This window comes from Chiloscyllium punctatum, chromosome 11 (genome assembly GCF_047496795.1).
Source record: "Chiloscyllium punctatum isolate Juve2018m chromosome 11, sChiPun1.3, whole genome shotgun sequence".
NCBI classification, from domain to species: Eukaryota; Metazoa; Chordata; class Chondrichthyes; order Orectolobiformes; family Hemiscylliidae; genus Chiloscyllium; species Chiloscyllium punctatum.
The window spans coordinates 4051766-4073331 of record NC_092749.1 but is presented as its reverse complement, the minus strand read 5'-3'; the positions used below and the strand labels follow the sequence as shown (position 1 = coordinate 4073331).

Genomic DNA, 21566 nt, shown 5'->3' with positions numbered 1-21566 from the left:
CGTGTGTACCTTCACTCCCCCCGTGTGTACGTTGTCTCCCCGTGTGTACCTTCACTCCCCCCGTGTTTACGTTGTCTCCCTGTGTGTACCTTCTCTCCCCCCGTGTGTACGCTGTCTCCCCGTGTGTACCTTCACTCCCCCCGTGTGTACGCTGTCTCCCCGTGTGTACGCTGTCTCCCCGCGTGTACATTCACTCCCCCTGTGTGTACGTTGTCTCCCTGTGTGTACCTTCACTCCCCGCGTGTGTACGCTGTCTCCCCGTCTGTACCTTTTCTCCTCACTGTGTGTACGTTGTCTCCCCGTGTGTACCTTCACTCCCCCCGTGTGTACGCTGTCTCCCCGTGTGTACGCTGTCTCCCCGTGTGTACCTTCTCTCCCCCCGTGTGTACGCTGTCTCCCCGTGTGTACGCTGTCCCCCCGTGTGTACGCTGTCCCCCCGTGTGTACGCTGTCCCCCCGTGTGTACGCTGTCTCCCCGTGTGTACGTTGTCTCCCCGTGTGTACCTTCACTCCCCCCGTGTGTACGCTATCCCCCCGTGTGTACGCTGTCCCCCCGTGTGTACGCTGTCCCCCCATGTGTACGCTGTCTCCCCGTGTGTACGCTGTCTCCCCGTGTGTACGCTGTCTCCCCGTGTGTACGCTGTCTCCCCGTGTGTACGTTCTCTCCCCGTGTGTACCTTCACTCCCCCCGTGTGTACGCTGTCCCCCCGCGTGTACCTTCTCTCCCCCCGCGTGTACCTTCTCTCCCCCCGCGTGTACGCTGTCTCCCCGCGTGTACGCTGTCTCCCCGTGTGTACGCTGTCTCCCCGTGTGTACCTTCTCTCCCCCCGTGTGTACGCTGTCTCCCCGTGTGTACGCTGTCTCCCCGTGTGTACGCTGTCTCCCCGCGTGTACGCTGTCTCCCCGCGTGTACGCTGTCTCCCCGCGTGTACGCTGTCTCCCCGCGTGTACGTTGTCTCCCTGTGTGTACCTTCCCTCCCCGCGTGTGTACGCTGTCTCCCTGCGTGTACCTTCTCTCCCCCCGTGTGTACGCTGTCTCCCCGCGTGTAGGCTGTCTCCCCGCTTGTACCTTCTCTCCTCCCGTTTGTACGTTGTCTCCCCGCGTGTACCTTCTCTCCCCCCGTGTGTACGCTGTCTCCCCGCGTGTACGTTGTCTCCCTGTGTGTACCTTCTCTCCCCCCGTGTGTATGCTGTCTCCCCGCGTGTACCTTCTCTCCCGCCGTGTGTACGTTGTCTCCTCGTGTGTACCTTCACTCCCCCCGTGTGTACGCTGTCTCCCCGTGTGTACCTTCTCTCCTCCCTGTGTGTACGTTGTCTCCCTGTGTGTACCTTCTCTCCCCCCGTGTGTACGCTGTCTCCCCGCGTGTACCTTCTCTCCCCCTGCGTGTAGGCTGTCTCCCCGCGTGTACCTTCTCTCCCCCCGTGTGTACGCTGTCTCCCCGCGTGTACCTTCTCTCCCCCCTTGTGTACGCTGTCTCCCCGCGTGTACCTTCTCTCCCCCCGTGTGTACGCTGTCTCCCCGCGTGTACCTTCTCTCCCCCTGTGTGTACGCTGTCTCCCCGCGTATACCTTCTCTCTCCCCGCGTGTACGCTGTCTCCCCGCGTGTACGCTGTCTCCCCGTGTGTACCTTCTCTCCCCCCGTGTGTACGTTGTCTCCTCATGTGTACGTTGTCTCCCCGTGTGTACGCTGTCTCCCCGCGTGTACCTTCTCTCCCCCTGCGTGTACGCTGTCTCCCCGCGTGTACGCTGTCTCCCTGCGTGTACCTTCTCTCCCCCTGCGTGTACGCTGTCTCCCCGCGTGTACCTTCTCTCCCCCCGTGTGTACGCTGTCTCCCCGCGTGTACGCTGTCTCCCCGTGTGTACCTTCTCTCCCCCCGTGTTTACGCTGTCTCCCCGTGTGTACGCTGTCTCCCCGTGTGTACGTTGTCTCCCCGTGTGTACGCTGTCTCCCCGCGTGTACCTTCTCTCCCCCTGCGTGTACGCTGTCTCCCCGCGTGTACCTTCTCTCCCCCCGTGTGTACGCTGTCTCCCCGTGTGTACCTTCTCTCCCCCCGTGTGTACGCTGTCTCCCCGTGTGTACGTTGTCTCCCCGTGTGTACGCTGTCTCCCCGTGTGTACGTTGTCTCCCCGTGTGTACGCTGTCTCCCCGCGTGTACCTTCTCTCCCCCTGCGTGTACGCTGTCTCCCCGCGTGTACCTTCTCTCCCCCTGCGTGTACGCTGTCTCCCCGCGTGTACCTTCTCTCCCCCCGTGTGTACGCTGTCTCCCCGCGTGTACGCTGTCTCCCCGCGTGTACGCTGTCTCCCCGCGTGTACGCTGTCTCCCCGCGTGTACGCTGTCTCCCCGCGTGTACGCTGTCTCCCCGCGTGTACCTTCTCTCCCCGCGTGTGTACGCTGTCTCCCCGTGTGTACGTTGTCTCCCTGTGTGTACCTTCTCTCCCCCCGTGTGTACGTTGGCTCCCCGTGTGTACCTTCACTCCCCCCGTGTGTACGCTGTCTCCCCGTGTGTACGCTGTCTCCCCGTGTGTACCTTCACTCCCCTTGTGTGTACGTTGTCTCCCTGTGTGTACCTTCACTCCCCGCGTGTGTACGCTGTCTCCCCGTGTGTACCTTCTCTCCTCCCTGTGTGTACGTTGTCTCCCCGTGTGTACCTTCACTCCCCACGTGTGTACGCTGTCTCCCCGTGTGTACGCTGTCTCCCCGTGTGTACGCTGTCTCCCCGTGTGTACCTTCACCCCCCCCGTGTGTACGCTGTCTCCCTGTGTGTACCTTCTCTCCCCCCGTGTGTACGCTGTCTCCCCGTGTGTACCTTCACTCCCCCCGTGTGTACGCTGTCTCCCCGTGTGTACGCTGTCTCCCCGTGTGTACGCTGTCTCCCCGTGTGTACCTTCACCCCCCCCGTGTGTACGCTGTCTCCCTGTGTGTACCTTCTCTCCCCCCGTGTGTAGGCTGTCCCCCCGTGTGTAGGCTGTCCCCCCGTGTGTAGGCTGTCCCCCCGTGTGTAGGCTGTCCCCCCGTGTGTACGCTGTCTCCCCCCGTGTGTACCTTCACTCCCCCCGCGTGTACGCTGTCTCCCTGTGTGTACCTTCACTCCCCCCGTGTGTACGCTGTCCCCCCGCGTGTACCTTCTCTCCCCCCGCGTGTACCTTCTCTCCCCCCGCGTGTACCTTCTCTCCCCCCGCGTGTACCTTCTCTCCCCCCGCGTGTACCTTCTCTCCCCCCGCGTGTACCTTCTCTCCCCCCGTGTGTACGCTGTCCCCCCGTGTGTACGCTGTCCCCCCGTGTGTACGCTGTCCCCCCGTGTGTACGCTGTCCCCCCGTGTGTACGCTGTCTCCCCGTGTGTACCTTCACTCCCCCCGTGTGTACGCTGTCCCCCCGTGTGTACGCTGTCCCCCCGTGTGTACCTTCACTCCCCCCGTGTGTACGCTGTCTCCCCGTGTGTACGCTGTCTCCCCGCGTGTACCTTCACTCCCCCCGTGTGTACACTGTCTCCCCGTGTGTACACTGTCTCCCCGTGTGTACGCTGTCCCCCCGTGTGTACGTTGTCCCCCCGTGTGTACCTTTACTCCCCCCGTGTGTACGCTGTCTCCCCGTGTGTACGCTGTCCCCCCGTGTGTACCTTCTCTCCCCCTGTGTGTACGCTGTCTCCCCGTGTGTACCTTCACTCTCCCCGTGTGTACCTTCTCTCCCCCCGTGTGTACGCTGTCTCCCCGTGTGTACCTTCACTCGCCCCGTGTGTACGTTGTCTCCCCGTGTGTACCTTCTCTTCCCCTGTGTGTACGCTGTCTCCCCGTGTGTACCTTCTCTCCTCCCTGTGTGTACGTTGTCTCCCTGTGTGTACCTTCTCTCCCCCCGTGTGTATGCTGTCTCCCCGCGTGTACCTTCTCTCCCCCTGCGTGTAGGCTGTCTCCCCGCGTGTACCTTCTCTCCCCCCGTGTGTACGCTGTCTCCCCGCGTGTACCTTCTCTCCCCCCTTGTGTACGCTGTCTCCCCGCGTGTACCTTCTCTCCCCCCGTGTGTACGCTGTCTCCCCGCGTGTACCTTCTCTCCCCCTGTGTGTACGCTGTCTCCCCGCGTATACCTTCTCTCTCCCCGCGTGTACGCTGTCTCCCCGTGTGTACCTTCTCTCCCCCCGTGTGTACGTTGTCTCCCCGTGTGTACGCTGTCTCCCCGCGTGTACCTTCTCTCCCCCTGCGTGTACGCTGTCTCCCCGCGTGTACGCTGTCTCCCCGCGTGTACCTTCTCTCCCCCTGCGTGTACGCTGTCTCCCCGCGTGTACCTTCTCTCCCCCCGTGTGTACGCTGTCTCCCCGCGTGTACGCTGTCTCCCCGTGTGTACCTTCTCTCCCCCCGTGTGTACGCTGTCTCCCCGTGTGTACGCTGTCTCCCCGCGTGTACCTTCTCTCCCCCTGCGTGTACCTTCTCTCCCCCTGCGTGTACGCTGTCTCCCCGCGTGTACCTTCTCTCCCCCTGCGTGTACGCTGTCTCCCCGCGTGTACCTTCTCTCCCCCCGTGTGTACGCTGTCTCCCCGCGTGTACGCTGTCTCCCCGCGTGTACGCTGTCTCCCCGTGTGTACGCTGTCTCCCCGCGTGTACCTTCTCTCCCCGCGTGTGTACGCTGTCTCCCCGTGTGTACCTTCTCTCCTCCCTGTGTGTACGTTGTCTCCCTGTGTGTACCTTCTCTCCCCCCGTGTGTACGTTGGCTCCCCGTGTGTACCTTCACTCCCCCCGTGTGTACGCTGTCTCCCCGCGTGTACCTTCACTCCCCTTGTGTGTACGTTGTCTCCCTGTGTGTACCTTCACTCCCCGCGTGTGTACGCTGTCTCCCCGTGTGTACCTTCTCTCCTCCCTGTGTGTACGTTGTCTCCCCGTGTGTACCTTCACTCCCCCCGTGTGTACGCTGTCTCCCCGTGTGTACGCTGTCTCCCCGTGTGTACCTTCACCCCCCCCGTGTGTACGCTGTCTCCCTGTGTGTACCTTCTCTCCCCCCGTGTGTACGCTGTCTCCCCGTGTGTACCTTCTCTCCCCCCATGTGTACGTTGTCTCCCCGTGTGTACGTTGTCTCCCCGTGTGTACGTTGTCTCCCCGTGTGTACGCTGTCCCCCCGTGTGTAGGCTGTCCCCCCGTGTGTAGGCTGTCCCCCCGTGTGTAGGCTGTCCCCCCGTGTGTAGGCTGTCCCCCCGTGTGTAGGCTGTCCCCCCGTGTGTAGGCTGTCCCCCCGTGTGTAGGCTGTCCCCCCGTGTGTACGCTGTCCCCCCGTGTGTACGCTGTCTCCCCCCGTGTGTACCTTCACTCCCCCCGCGTGTACGCTGTCCCCCCGCGTGTACCTTCTCTCCCCCCGCGTGTACCTTCTCTCCCCCCGCGTGTACCTTCTCTCCCCCCGCGTGTACCTTCTCTCCCCCCGCGTGTACCTTCTCTCCCCCCGCGTGTACCTTCTCTCCCCCCGCGTGTACCTTCTCTCCCCCCGCGTGTACGCTGTCCCCCCGCGTGTACGCTGTCTCCCCGTGTGTACGCTGTCTCCCCGTGTGTACGCTGTCTCCCCGTGTGTACCTTCACTCCCCCCGTGTGTACCTTCACTCCCCCCGTGTGTACGCTGTCTCCCCGTGTGTACGCTGTCTCCCCGCGTGTACCTTCACTCCCCCCGTGTGTACACTGTCTCCCCGTGTGTACACTGTCTCCCCGTGTGTACGCTGTCCCCCCGTGTGTACGTTGTCCCCCCGTGTGTACCTTTACTCCCCCCGTGTGTACGCTGTCTCCCCGTGTGTACGCTGTCCCCCTGTGTGTACCTTCTCTCCCCCTGTGTGTACGCTGTCTCCCCGTGTGTACCTTCACTCTCCCCGTGTGTACCTTCTCTCCCCCCGTGTGTACGCTGTCTCCCCGTGTGTACCTTCACTCGCCCCGTGTGTACGTTGTCTCCCCGTGTGTACCTTCTCTCCCCCTGTGTGTACGCTGTCTCCCCGTGTGTACCTTCTCTCCCCCCGTGTGTACGCTGTCTCCCCGTGTGTACCTTCACTCCCCCTGTGTGTACCTTGTCTCCCTGTGTGTACCTTCACTCCCCCCGTGTGTACGCTGTCTCCCCGTGTGTACCTTCACTCCCCCTGTGTGTACCTTCACTCCCCCCGTGTGTACGCTGTCTCCCTGTGTGTACCTTCACTCCCCCTGTGTGTACCTTCACTCCCCCCGTGTGTACGCTGTCTCCCCGTGTGTACCTTCACTCCCCCCGTGTGTACGCTGTCTCCCCGTGTGTACGCTGTCTCCCCGTGTGTACACTGTCCCACAGGAGGTTGAACTGAGTTGGGCCTTTCCACACCTTCACTGATACAGCACTGCCCTCTGGTGGTTCTCAGACACAATGACAGTGACCGAGGGAAACCTGAACACTGAGAATTCTCGATTTGCAAACATTTTGCAGAATTGACTGGCTGCTACCATTGACAGGACAGCAATATATCCAGAAATCTTGGTTGAGGAATAACTTGTGACTCAGTGTGGGGCTGGTGTGTTCACACCCGTCACTTTGTGGCCTTGCTGGTCTGTTATTTCTCAAACAGACCAGTCCAGTCCCTCGGGCCTGCCTTTGTTTCTCTGGGGTCCCAGGGATTCTGCTTCACCTTCCCTGCTTCCCGGTTACTGTTAAAAAGACCGTCCTGGTGTTTAATACCAAAGTCCTCCTGGAACTGAGACCAGCGATTGATTACACGGAAACACAGGAGGAACAGTAGGCCATTCACTCCATAGAGCCTGCCCCACTATTCACCATGATCATGGTCAACTCGATACCCTGGTCCCAAATTTGCTTCATGTCTTTATCAGAATTCTTTGATGTCTTTATCCCCAAAAATGATATCTAACCCCTTCTCAAAATATCCAATTGTTGTGCAGAAGAGACCCTTCTGTCAGTGAGCACTGATTCATTTGCTGAGGTTTGCATGAAGGGCTGTTGAATGGAAAATCAAAACGATCTGGGTGACCGTGAGTGACACAGGCAGCTGAGGCTGGGTTTGTAAAGACTGATGGAGGGTGGGGTTTGAGGGTGTTTAGAAAGCTCAGGAGATGTGGGCGTCACCGCAAGGTTGGCATTTATTGGTGATATCAGCCAAGGGGGAACGTGGGCCAGAGATGGGTATCCAGAACAGAGCCTCCAGGCAGGTGGGAGCTGTCTGTGTGAGTGATACACTCAGCACAGGGTCAGGTTATACCGTGAGGTCCCAACAACAAACAACAAGACATTATTACCTGACCGGCTGTAATGTGAGAGAGAGGGATGTTCGATAAGGCCTGGGTGTCCCCGTGCACCAGTCACTGAGAGTAAACGTGCAGGTGCAGCAGGTGGTGAAGAAGGTAAACTGTATGTTGGCCTTGATGGTGAGAGGATTCGAGTACAGGAACAAGGATGTCTTGCTGCAATTATATAGAGCATTGGTGAGGCCCCATCTGGAATATTGTGTGCAGCTTTGGGTCTCTATATCTGAGGAAAGGTGTTCTTGCTCCTGAGGGAGAGTAGTGCAGGTTTACAGACTGGTTGCCGGGATAGCAGGACTGACATGTGGGGAGGGATTGAGTCGGTTAGGATTCACTGGTGTTAAGAAGAATGAGGGGTGGGATCTCAGAGAAACCAGTAAAACTCTATTCAGAATAGACAGGTTTGATGTAGGGAGGAATATCCTAATGCTGTGGGAATCCAGAACCAGGGGGGATGGTCTAAGGATAGTGGGAAAGCTTTTAGGACTGAGATGAGGAGGAATGTCTTCACCCAGAGAGAGGGGAGCCTGTGGTATCTACTGCCACAGAGAGTGGCTGAAGGTAAAACATGATGTGTTTACAAGAGGGAAGTAGGTCTAATGGCTAAAGGAATGGAGGGATATTGGGGGGAGGGTGGGATTCGGGTATTGAGCACGATGATTAGCCATGGTCGTATTGAATGGGGGTGTGGGGAAACAGGGTTGAGGGGCCGAATGGCCTCCTGTTCCTATCTTTTCTGTGTTTGTGTAAAAAGTATTCCGATGTATATTTGCAATGCCATGACATACAAGGCCATGGGCCAAGTGCTGGCGGACCAGATGAGAATAGCTAGGTGGTTCTTCATGCCCACAATGGGCCGAAGGGCCTCTGCCTGTGCTGTCAACCCCTTGGACTCTCTGCCTACCCCCTGTCCATGTGATGGTGGAGATGGACACAGGGTTGTTTATGGGGTGAGCTGGCCTAACGCCGGGAGGATTCCTGCTGACTCCCCATGGCTGGGATTTTGCTGGGGAATGCTTGCTGCTTTCCTTCGGCTGGGTGTAATGTTTGTAACTCTTTTCCAGGCTCTGAGATCTACGCTGAAATTCCAGACACTCCCAAATCTGCAGGTACGGCAGCGAGAGAGTTAATGACATAGTTTTAATGCAGGGAAACTCAGCAGCTCATTACTGCACAGCAGAATTCCATCTTACTTTCCCATCAAAGACCGATCTGACACCCTCCGTTAGTTGAGGGGTAAATATTGACCTGGATTTAGGGTAACCTCCTGTTCCCTTCATGTTCTGGCACTGACTCAGAGAGAGTACAGCAGCCTCCATTAAAGGATCTCATTTAAATGTCACCACTCCCTCAGCACTGACCCTCTGACAATGCGGCACTCCCTCAGCACTGACCCTCCGACAGTGCGGCACTCCCTCAGCACAGACCCTCCGACAGTGCGGCGCTCCCTCAGCACTGACCCTCCGACAGTGCGGCGCTCCCTCAGCACTGACCCTCCGACAGTGCGGCGCTCCCTCAGCACTGACCCTCCGACAGTGCGGCGCTCCCTCAGCACTGACCCTCCGACAGTGCGGCGCTCCCTCAGCACTGACCCTCCGACAGTGCAGCACCCCCTCAGCACTGACCCTCTGACAGTGCGGCACTCCCTCAGCACTGACCCTCTGACAGTGCGGCACTCCCTCAGCACTGACCCTCTGACAGTGCGGCACTCCCTCAGCACTGACCCTCCGACAGTGCGGCGCTCCCTCAGCACTAACCCTCTGACAGTGCGGCGCTCCCTCAGCACTGACCCTCTGACAGTGCGGCACTCCCTCAGCACTGACCCTCTGACAGTGCGGCACTCCCTCAGCACTGTGGGTTGTACAGTGATGTGAAGGGGAGCTGGCTGGGGTCAGAAGTAAAAATTGTCTCCTGGAAATATCGGCTCCGTGGTAGAATGCAGCTGTTTAACGTCCAGCCGGATGTGTTTAATCAGAAATCTGATCTGGACATTTACAATTGTGAAAGTCTCAGTGTTTAGTTGTGTGAGGAGTAAAGGAGAAGCTCTCAGAGGAGTAGAAATCAGAGAGGTTAATTCACACCTTCCGATTGGACACAGAACGAAATTGTCTCTGGAATTTGATTACCTGTGAACTGAAGAGTCGATGTGAACTTTGGGTACTGGGTCTGGGTCTGAAATCTTTCACACTGTTATACTTTGGCCGCTTTTTTGTCTAATAAACGTCTGATTTATTGCTAAAACTAAATCTCAGCCTGGAGTGGTGATCTTTTAGCAATGGATCACCACGTTAAATGCCAAAAAAGATATCTAGCCAGGTTTTGTTGTGGGATCTGACTTGTTCTTTGTGTCACAAATTGGGATCAGAGCACAGTGTTTCAGCTTTCCATGTTTTGAGTTCTAGTATTTCTATGTAATTGCGATTAAGGGTCTCGCGTTGCTGCTTGTGTTTATATAGTGTCACCTTTACCCTCCTTTCGCTCTCTATCTCTCTCCTACAGTGCCTCAGAACTCGATATCACGAGACAGTATCGTGCTGGGCCGAATTCTGGGTGAAGGATTCTTCGGCCAGGTTTTTGAAGGAGTTTATAAAACAGCAGTGAGCATTCCAAGGATTAATTTTTCATGGTTTGCCCTTTGTATGGGAGAATTTTCCTGGAACCTTTTCCTGTGAATGAAATTGGTTGTTATAGACTCACTGAAATGTGCTTGTTCTGCTCCAGAATCTTCACTTTCCCCGTGCTACTGAACGACGAGGGGATTGACAAAGTGGTATTCTGGATTCGTCCCAATACGGGGCGGCTCCTGATCTGTGTCGCCTTCCGAAAATCACCGAGTCATACAGCAGTTTATGCTGAACATAGTCCCAAACTAAACAAGTCCCACCCCCCTGCCCAGATCTGTGGAAATGAAGCAAAGATACAGGGCAGCCTCCAGTCTCTTCCCGCTATTGTACGAGAGGAGTTGGGTCTCAATTTGAGTAACATGTTCCCTCAAACCCTCCCCTCATCTCCCTCAACTTCTCCTTTCCCTCCTGCCCTCCACTCCTTTCCTTGATGTGTTCTCTCAATTTCTCCCCTTGTCTCCTGGCCTTGACTCTGTGCCCAGTGTGAGAGTTGTCTGTGACGCTGTGATTGCCTATTGGTTACAGTGGGTCTGGGTTACATGATGGTGATTACCGACGCCCAGGATCACTGATCGAGCAAGGAATTAGCAGGAAATGCTGCTGGATCTCCAACAGTTGCCTGATTGGCTGATGTAAATTCCCTGTTAATGACTTGACCAAATCCGAGTGGGAAAGTTGAGGGAAATTGGCAGCTGTGGTCACCCATCTGCCTGAGCTCATCCCCCATCTGACACGCCTCCCTCTCTCTCCCTCTGAACCCCCTGAACCCAGTCTGGTGTTCCTCTCTATCAGTGGCAGACTCATCTGCCCATAATTGATAACCCACTCCATCGCGATCAGCTGCCTTATCCAGTTCCTCTCCCCCAAGACAGGATCAGATTCCTGTTTGGGGATGGGTCTGTAAAACAGTGCTATCCGACTGGAACATTAACTCTGTCTCACTCTCCACAGATGCTGCCAGATCTGCTGAGTTTCTCCAGCATTGCGTGCGTTTATTTCAGATTTCCAGCATCGGCAGTATTTTGCTTTTAGTGTGAACCCCAGGTCAGGGTTTGCCTTGCCTGGAAACACTGCTAATTTCGGAGAATGTTTGTTTCCCTAAAGGCAGTTGGAGTTTTCTTTTTATTAATTTGTGAGACTTCAACAGTCACATGACTTTTCACAATCCACCTCTGCTCCTGTTTTTTTCAGCGGGGTGAACAACTCTCTGTTGCAGTGAAAACCTGTAAGACTGACTGCTCACTTGAAGTCAAGGAGAAGTTCTTAGTCGAAGGAAGTAAGATTTGTTTACCTGTGATTTGTTCTGCTTGGAGCTGGCTGTAATCCTGGTTACTAGTGAGACCTTGCTACAGTTCACTTTGTCGCTGTATCCAATGGTCTACATCCGAGTAACTGCACTGATTATCCACTGGAATTGTCCAAACGCCAGCCAACGTAACCGTCGGGGATAGTCCAGGGAATCCCCCTCAGGCCCACAATAATGTCTTCACTAGCACAGGCTACGCCACAAATAATTCACCGAGTGCAAAGTCTCGCCTCACTTTGCCAAAGCGTTTAATTCTGCACTCATCAGGTTGTTATGGACTGGGCCAGACCACTCAAAACATTCCGAAGCAGGCAGTCCCAGACCATAACTTTACAATTTGCTTCTGTAAGTGGACAGTGAAAATTACCTAGAGTAAGTTAGCGAGGTTGACTACCAGATTTTAAAACAAACAAAACTTTATTCACAAAATTACACCACGAAACACAAAGAACAGAATAAAGAACCCCTACAGAACTCAGTCTATCCAAACCAGACTTACTTGTGCTGTTCTGAGTATACACAATGTTTCCAATGAGCAAACCCCTTTTAAAACACAGTACAAAAAGGGTCAGGTGCTTATAGGTTGAAGTTCAAGGACAGAGAGAGAGAGAAAGTTTCCACATAGCTCCCTGTTGAACTTCCAACCAGTTTAAGAGTGAATTAAAACTGCTGACCACTCCCCTTTCATTCTACAGGTTACTTCTAAAACATGACCACTTTGTCCTGAAGTTTCCTCTGTTTACATATAAACAAAAGGCCTCTCAATATCCTTATCATCTCTGTACCAAACCAGACTGCTCCTCGGATGCTGCCTGAACTGCTGTGCTCTTCCAGCACCACTAATCCAGAATCTGGTTTCCAGCATCTGCAGTCAGTATTTTTACCTACCTGATCAGAGTCTGGCCCAGTTTACTGTCCCTCTGAAAACAAAATCAAGGTCAGAGACTCCTTGAGCCAAGCAACAGCTTTTAGGAAAAAACGGGACTAGCTTTGTGACACGATCTAATTCACAAGAAATACCAGTTTCAGGAGCATGCCAACATTTCTCCTCTTAGTATTCCCCTTGAGTTGGTGTTCTTGCAAAGTGTCCTGATAAATGCAAGATGGAAAGATTTGGCAAAATGTGTCTTTATTCAGCAATGTTCAAGTTCTTGACAGAGATTGGAAGGTATTGTGCCTTGGCCCACATGGATGGGTTACAGATGGTTGTGCATTTCTCTTTCATTGTTCACACTGTAAAATGTTCCAAATGGAAGAGGCGTCGGTCAGAGATGATGCATTGACAAGTGTAGAGTGAAGGAAACAAGCCTGTCTACCAGGCAGTGCACATAGTTATGACACAAGGGAGCAGAGCAAGACTGGATGGTGTTTATTTTAATGGGGGGTGTCTTGTGAGTGAGATGGATGAACTGAGAGTGTTGGTTAACACCTGGGGATGTGATATCATCGCTCTCACAGAGACATGGCTGAGGGAGGGGCAGGACTGACAGTGCAGTATTCAAGGGATCGAGTCTTTAGGTGATAGGGTGTTGGGGGGAGGGGCGGGGGGGAGTTGTGAGGTTAAGAAAGGAAGGGGTGTCACAATATTGATCAAGGAATCCATTATTACAGTGAGGAGGGAAGATATCTTGGAATGTTCCTCAAGTGAGGCAATATGGGTAGAACTTAAAAACCCAAAGATGTCAGTTACTTTGTTGAGACTGTACTGGAGACCCTCAAACCCTGACGTCCTCTCAGGGAGACATGGAAAGACAGATATGTTGGTGTATCTCCGAGAAATACAAAATTAATTAAATAATTTCAGCTTCTCCAATACGAACTGAGATACACAAAGTGCTAAAGGTTCTGTAAGGGCATAATTCTGGCGATATGTTGATCAGAACCTTTTAAGCCAGGAATTGGGGGAGGGGGTGGGCCCAGTGCTGGGCTGGGTGTTAGGGAACAACAGGGGGCAGCACTTCCATGTTGGTCACTACAACTCAATGAGATTAAAGGGCAAGAGTACAGATGGGGCAGGCATAAAGGTTCTGAACTGGGCAGAGGCTGATTTTAATAAAATATGACAGAATTTGGCCAAAGGGCAGCTTCTTACAGAAAATTCACATCAGAGCTTTGGGAGACAGGGGGGTAGAGAGAGACAGCAGTGTGGGGGGGTTGAGGGGGTAGAGTGGGAGGGGGGGAGAGAGAGAGAGCGTGGGGGGAGGGAAGAATAGAGAGAGACTGCAATGGGGTGGTGGGGGGAATGGAGAGAGCAGGGGAAGGGGGGGTAATAGAGTGGGCGGAGAGCAATAGAGAGAGAGTGAGGGAAGGTTGGAGGGGATCGAGAGAGCAGGGCGGGTAATAGAGGGAGAGCCAGGGGAGGGAGGGTGTGTAGGAAGTGCAGGGCCAACGTATTCCTGGAATGGTGGAGGGTGGGACCCACAAATCCCGAGAACGCTGAAGGCCAAATGGCGTCCAGGATTGGTGAGAGTGAGCAAAGGAAGGTCCTGGTGGATGGTGAAGGCTCCGAACAGCAGATAGTTGAGAGAAGAACAGGAACTGCAGAGAGTTATTTAAAACAAAGAAATGAGGAGAGCGAAGAGGGAACATGGGAAAACCCAGGTGGGTGTATTAGGGAGAAGAGGATTGGGTTCCCATTTGGGACCAAAGAGGTTGTGTCTACTGTCCTCGCTGCTCACAATGTGCTCTCCTCTACACTGGGGGGAAACAAAACATAGACTGGGTGACCCCTTCACAGAACATCTACGTTCTGTCGGCAAAACAGAACTCTGTGGGAAGCTAGGGAAGTGATTGCTGGGCCTCTTGCTGAGATATTTGTATCATCGATGGTCACAGGTGAGGTGCCGGAAGACTGGAGGTTGGCTAACTTTAAGAAGAGTGGTAAGGACATGCCAGGGAACTATAGACCGGTGAGCCTGATGTTGCTGGTGGGCAAGTTGTTGGAGAGAATCCTGAGGGACAGGATGTACATGTATTTGGAAAGGCAAGGACTGATCCGGGATAGTCAACATGGCTTTGTGTGTGGGAAATCATGTCTCACAAACTTGATTGAGTTTTTTGAAGAAGTAACAAAGAGGATTGATGATGGCAGAGCAGTAGATGTGATCTATATGGACTTCAGTAAGGCGTGTGACAAGGTTCCCCATGGGAGACTGATTGGCAAGGTTAGATCTCACGGAATACAGGGAGAACTAGCCATTTGGATACAGAATTGGCTCAAAGGTAGAAGACAGAGGGTGGTGGTGGAGGGTTGTTTTTCAGACTGGAGGCCTGTGACCAGTGGAGTGCCACAAGGATCAGTGCTGGGTCCTCTACTTTTTGTCATTTGCATAAATGATTTGGATGTGAGCATAAGAGGTACAGTTAGTAAGTTTGCAGATGACACCAAAATTGGAGGTGTACTGGACAGTGAAGAGGGTTACCTCAGATTACAACAGGATCTGGACCAGATGGGCCAATGGGCTGAGAAGTGGCAGATGAAGTTTAATTCAGATAAATGTGAGGTGCTGCATTTTGGGAAAGCAAATCTTAGCAGGACTTATACACTTGATGGTAAGGTCCTAGGGGGTGTTGCTGAACAAAGAGACCTTGGAGTGCAGGTTCATAGCTCCTTGAAAGTGAACTCGCAGGTAGATAGGATAGTGAAGAAGGTGTTTGGTATGCTTTCCTTTATTGGTCAGAGTATTGAGAACAGGAGGTGGGAGGTCATGTTGCGGCTGTACAGGACATTGGTTAGGCCACTGTTGGAATATTGCATGCAATTCTGGTCTCCTTCCTATCGGAAAGGTGTTGTGAAACTTGAAAGGGTTCAGAAAAGATTTACAAGGATGTTGTCAGGGTTGGAGGATCTGAGCTATAGGGAGAGGCTGAACAGGCTGGGGCTGTTTTCCCTGGAGCGTCGGAGGCTGAGGGGTGACCTCATAGAGGTTTATAAAAGCATAAGGGGTATGGATAGGGTAAATAGACAAAGTCTTTTCCCTGGGGTGGGGGAGTCCAGAACTAGAGGGCATAGGTTTAGGGTGAGAGGGGAAAGATATAAAAGAGACCTAAGGGGCAACTTTTTCACGCAGAGGGTGGTACGTGTATGGAATGAGCTGACAGAGGATGTGGTGGAGGCTGGTACAATTGCAGCATTTAAGAGGCATTTGGATGGGTATATGAATAGGAAGGGTTTGGAGGGATATGGGCCGGGTGCTGGCAGGTGGGACTAGATTGGGTTGGGATATCTGGTCGGCATGGACGGGTTGGTGTGAAGGGTCTGTTCCATGCTGTATATCTATAAGACTCTCTGACTCTAAAACAGACCCTGAGCTTCCAGTTCCCTGTCACTGTAACCCCCCCCCCCCACCCTATTCCCTGTCACTGTAACCCCCCCCACCCTGTTCCCTGTCACTGTAACCCCCCCACCCTGTTCCCTGTCACTGTAACCCCCCCACCCTGTTCCCTCTCCAACATCTCTGTCTCAGTCTTGCTGCAGTGCTCCAGTGAAGCTCAGCACAATCTGGAAGAACAGTCCCTCACCATCCACTCGGGGACCCTGCAGCCCTCCCCACTCAATATCGAGTTCAGGAACTTTAGGGCCTGAACTCCCCCATGTCCCAGCCCCCTACCCCACACACCAGGCCTTGTTATCACATCAAAACTGAAAGAACTGTGAATGCTGTAAATCAGAAACAAGAACAGAACAAAAACTGTTCTCAGGAAGGGTCACTTGACCTGAAAGGTTAACTCTGATTTATATTCACAGATGCTGCCAGACCCGCTGAATTTTCCCAGCAATCTCTGTGTGTCTGATTTACGGGATCCGCAGTTGGTCTGAGTTTTTTTTAGTTTGTTTCACTCCCCCCTTAGTGCCCACGCTAACTGCTTTACCTGGATGTTGCAGCAATCATGAAACCTCTCGACCATCCACATGTTGTCAAACTGATCGGAATCATTGAGGAGGAGCCGGCCTGGCTCATCATGGAGCTTTACCCCTACGGAGAGGTATGTGAGGGGCTGGGGTGGGGGGTTGGGGGGAGGTGGGCTCCCGAATCCTACCAGGAGGAGGGAGAACAGCTCAACAGCTTAACCTCCCAGGATATCATTTCATTCAGACCTCAACTCTACGCCCCATTTCATAGATACAAATATACTGTTTGACAGGGAGTCGGCACTGTCGGAGGGTCAGTGCTGAGGGAGTGGGCACTGTCTGAGGGTCAGTGCTGAGGGAGTGGGCACTGTCTGAGGGTCAGTGCTGAGGGAGTGGGCACTGTCGGAGGGTCAGTGCTGAGGGAGTGGGCACTGTCGGAGGGTCAGTGCTGAGGGAGTGGACACTGTCGGAGGGTCAGTGCTGAGGGAGTGGGCACTGTCGGAGGGTCAGTGCTGAGGGAGTGGGCACTGTCTGAGGGTCAGTGCTGAGGGAGTGGACACTGTCGGAGGGTCAGTGCTGAGGGAGTGGACACTGTCGGACGGTCAGTGCTGAGGGAGTGGGCACTGTCGGACGGTCAGTGCTGAGGGAGTGGGCACTGTCGGAGGGTCAGTGCTGAGGGAGTGGGCACTGTCGGAGGGTCAGTGCTGAGTGAGGGCTGCACTGTCGGAGGGTCAGTGCTGAGGGAGAGCTGCACTGTCAGAGGGTCAGTGCTGAGGGAGTGGGCACTGTCGGAGGGTCAGTACTGAGGGAGTGGGCACTGTTGGACGGTCAGTGCTGAGGGAGGGCTGCACTGTCGGAGGGACCTTTTTTAAATTCATTTGGTGGGATGTCGGTGTCATTGGCTGGATGAGTCTTTAATGCCCGTCCCTAGTTGCCCCTTGAGAAGGTGGGGGTGAGCTGCCTTCTTGAACCGCTGCAGTCCATGTGCTGTGGGTTGACCCACAATGCCCTTAGGGAGGGAATTCCAAGATTTTGACTCAGGAATTCTGGAGGAACGGCGATATATTTCCGAGTCAGGATTGGGAGTGACTTGGTGGGGATCTTGCAGGGGGTGGTGTTCCCATGTATCTGCTGCCCTTGTCCTTCCAGATGGAAGTGGTTGTGGGTTTGGAAGGTGCTGTCTGAGGATCTTTGGTGAATTTCTGCAGAGCATCGTGGAGATAATACACACTGCTGTTACTGAGCATCGGTGGTGGAGGGAGTGGTTGCTTGAGGATGTGGTGCCAATCAAGCAGGCTGCTTTGTCCTGGATGGTGTTGAGCTTCTTGAGTGTTGTTGGAGCTGCCCCCATCCAGGCAAGTGGGGAGTGTTCCATGACCCTCCAGACTGTTACCTTGTAGATGGTGGGCAGGATCTGGGGAGTCAAAGGGGAGTTATTCACAGTATCCCTAGTCTCTGAACTGCTCTTGTAGCCACTGTGTTTATGTGGGGAGTCTAGTTAAGTTTCTGGTCAATGGTAAGCCCCAGGATGTTGACAGTGGGGGATTCAGTGATGGTAGTACCATTGGATATCACGGGGCAGTGGTTATCACGTCTCTTATTGGTGATGGGCATTGTCTGGCATTTGTGTGACGTAAATGTTGCTTGCAACTTGTCAGCCCAAGCCTGGATATTGTCCAGATCTTGTTGTATTCGAGTACAGACTGCTTCAGTATCTGAGGAGTCACGAATGGTGCTGAACATTGTGCAATCATCAGCAAACATTCCCTTGTGATGGAGCAGCTGAAAACTCCTGCAGGGATGTCCTGGAGCTGAGCTGACTGATCTCCAACACTGCTCCCAGACTAATCCCGGTCTCCAGTCTCGCCCTCTCTGACCAATCGCTGGTCTGATCCCGGTCTCTGATCCTGGTCTCTGATCCTGGTCTCTGCTCCGGCTCTCCGATCCTGGCGTCTGATCCCGGTCTTTGTGTTTTGTGTCTATTCAGTTGGAAAGCTACCTGGCTACAAATAAGAACAACCTGGACGTGCTGACCCTGATTGACTACTCCTTGCAGATCTCCAAAGCTCTCGCGTACCTCGAGGGAGTGAAAGTTGTTCATCGGTAAGTCAGTCACTTGATCCAGTGGTTACCTGATCACAGCTGTCTGGCCAGGTGTGGAGACAGGATCAATACTGGGACTGGCTCATCCTGGATTTGTAGACGGGACTAAATTGCTCCTGGGCAGGTCTGGTATGAGCTCAGTGGGCTGAAGGGCCTCCTCCTGTGTAATAGCCAATCTCCGACAGTTGTACAGCCATGAGAAATGTCCTCCTGAGATGCATTCCAAAACATGAGCTGTGCTGTTTGTGTGTGTGAGGGCGATGAGGGAGCAGGAGAAGTTGAGGGAGCTGACAGAGCAGCGGGTGTTGAGCAAGTCACTGAGTGAGCATTCTGGGGATTGGTGATTGATGTCTGGCTCTGAAACTTTCGGATTGCCTTTTCCCAGAAAGCTGTGAGGCTCTCCCTGAATACTCCGACAGACAGATCCCTGCTCCAGAGGAGTATTGAGGAACCCACTGCTGAATGGACCAATGAAGGGGGAGGGGGGTTAGGGGGAAGAAGGGGATGGGGGGAGCTGGTGCTGTCCTGTTACTGTCACTGCTCTCTAACAATCCAGAAGCTCAGGCTAGTGCTCACGGTGACTGGTGGGATTTAAATTCAATTACCGTGTATACGTGAGTAAAAGTCAATCTCCTACTTTTGGCCAAAACATCTGGAATTTTCTGTATATCTCATGGAAAAGTTGATTTTAGTTCTTCACCAGTAACAGATCAACATTTGAGTGTCTAGGTACTATTCTGTACGTAAATGTTACGATGAGGAAATGAAATTTTTCTTTTGTGTTATTATGTGTTTTTCTGCACAATTCACACCGGTCTTTAAAAACGCATCAGGTCAGAGTCAGATGACCACCTCCCTCTGTGTGCAGCTCCACTGAGCTCCGTTCCCCTGTAGCACTCCTGGAATAGTAATATTACCGTGATTCAGTGTGTGTTTTCGTTATTCATTTAGACATCCATTGGGCTTCAGCTAAGATATGGTATTTTGGACTGTAACGTGAATTTCAGCCCCTCAAAGGTCGTATCCATGTAATAGTTGATCCCATAAATTTAACCTTAAAAAGTAGTCTAAAAAAATTTGATCTTTACATGAGTATATACGGTAATAAAATCTGAAATCAGGAAGCTAGTCTCATGACAACCATCATCAATTGCCATAAAACCCCACTTGGGTCACTCATGCCATCCTTACCTGGTCTGGCCTACACGTGACTCCAGACCTTCGGCAATGGAGTTGATTTAACTGTTCTCTGACATTAGGGCTGGGGAATAAATGCCACCCTCTCACATTCCATGAAAATGTTGAAAAACAGAGAGGGTCTGAGGTGTGGAGGCTGTCACTGTATTCTGTGAGGACTTTCTGAGGGGTTTTATTCTGAGGAAGAGTTCCACAGGATGGACAGTCAGGCAGATCAGAGGGAACCAGCTGAGTTTCCAAACTATCCATCAGTTTCCTGCTGACTCCTCCGTCAGACTCTGGTTCCCCTTGATTGGATTGAGGGTGAAGGGATGGCTTTCCATGATGACAGTAAACCAGCGAGAAACACAGAGGTGTACTGTAAAAGCTTCTATATGTGTATGGAAAGGAAAAGATTCGCAAAGTATGCTTTTTCAAGCAAGGTCAAGAGGAATGAGGAAATGGCAGGAAATATTGCGTGCAGTTCTGGTCACCGCATTATTGGAAGGATGTGGAAGCTTTAGAAAGGGTGCAGAGGAGATTTACCAGGATGTTGCCTGGTCTTGAGGGAAGGTCTTATGAGGAAAGGCTGAGAGACTTGGGTCTGATCTCATTGGAAAGAAGAAGGTTGAGAGGCGACTTAATTGAGACGTATAAGATAATCAGAGGGTTAGATAGCGTGGACAGGGAGAGCCTTTTTCCTCAGATGGTGATGGCTAGCACAAGGGGACATAGCTTTAAATTGAAGCATGATAGATGTAGCACAGATGTCAGAGATAGTTTCTTTACTCAGAGAAGTAGGGGCGTGGAATTCCCTGCCTGTAACTGCGGTAGACTCGCTAACTGGAAGGGCATTTAAACATACGGATGAGAATGGAATAGTGCAGGTTAGATGGGCTTCAGATTGGTTCCACAGGTCGGCACAACATCGAGGGCCGAAGGGCCTGGACTGTGCTGGAATGTTCTATGGAATGTTTATAAACCTCCCAGAATTATTGGAGAAGCTAGGAGCTTGAGTGAAAGGGTGAGATATCAACATTAGGAAAATAAAAATTGCCAGACAATTTAATATGTCTTAAAGTGGATAAATCCCATGGAGTTGAAGATTCACACGTCAGTGTGTTGGAAGAGTTTCTGTAGATATAGTGGGTGTGTTAGTGGTCACAATTTAAAATAATACAGACTGTGGGAGGGTTAGAAGCTGATGAATACCTCCCGCCTCAACCTCACCATGGGAAGAGGATGCTGAGACAGGATTGACCAGCATCAGCTGTTGGGAACGTGCCAGATCTACAATAAAAGATGCAGTTTCCAAGTTGGGCCCAAAGGGTAAGGGTCGCGAGGAAAATACTTGAGAGTATTTTCTCAACTGCTTGAGAGGGATTCGAAGGGGCTAAGTGCATGGGGGAAAGATTTGGCAGATAAACTACATTGTAGACAAGGATGTGGTTATCCAGTTAGACAGGGAAACAGAGATACAGAGCATTTCTTCAACAGTAAGAGGCTGGAGAGTGCCTGAACATCAAAGGGATTTGAGTTTCCATCAGCTGCTGAATGTTACCGTATTCAATGGAGCTGGATGGGGCAGAATGGACTCTGTTTGTTCCTGTTTCTTATGTTCTTAAAGTTGAATGAAGTGATTATTGTCTGCCTGTCTGTATCTCTCTCTCTCTCTCTCTCTCTTTCTAATTTCACTTCTCTCACTCACTGTCTTTCTTACTCCATCTCATCCTCTTTCTTCCTCTTCCTCTCTTCACTCTTACTCTGCCTTCTTCTCTCTCTCTCTCAATCTCTCTCTCTCTCTCCATCTGTCCAAGTCTGTCTCACTCTTCCCCTCTCCCCCTCTCTCCCTCTCTCTTCCTCTCCCCCTCTCTCTGCCTCTTCCCCCTCTGCCTTTCTCTCTCTCTATCTCTCTCCCTCTCTCTCTCTCTCTCTCTCCCTCCCCCTCCCTCCCCCTCTCTCCCCCTCTCTGCCCCCATGTCTCCCTCTCTTTCTCTGTTTCTCTCCCCCCTTTCTTTCTCTTTCTGACCATCTCTCCCTTGTCTTTCCCTCCCTCAGGGATATAGCGGTGAGGAATGTTCTGGTCGCTGCTCACGACTGTGTGAAGTTGGGAGATTTTGGTCTCTCACGTTATATCGAAGATGATAATTATTACAAAGGTAAAGATGCTTCATTCCAGTCTTTCAGCACTCTCAGTCTCTCGGTGTTCCAGACACACTGAGTATCTGGGAAAATGGTAATGTCTGAGCTCGTGGCTTGGAGCC

General features: G+C 52.8%; 1 protein-coding gene across 4 annotated transcripts in view; it reads left to right on the top strand.

Moving 5' to 3' along the window:
- Window positions 1–21566, top strand: part of LOC140482684 (protein-tyrosine kinase 2-beta-like) — a 202156-nt gene that overhangs the window by 143953 nt on the left and 36637 nt on the right. For all 4 annotated transcript variants that reach the window (XM_072580197.1, XM_072580200.1, XM_072580199.1 and 1 more), the window contains exons 14-19: window positions 8306–8350; window positions 9741–9838; window positions 11057–11141; window positions 16057–16157; window positions 18011–18126; window positions 21361–21461. In XM_072580197.1, the coding sequence (XP_072436298.1) occupies window positions 8306–8350; window positions 9741–9838; window positions 11057–11141; window positions 16057–16157; window positions 18011–18126; window positions 21361–21461 (546 nt within the window). The remainder of the gene's footprint in view (window positions 1–8305; window positions 8351–9740; window positions 9839–11056; window positions 11142–16056; window positions 16158–18010; window positions 18127–21360; window positions 21462–21566) is intronic.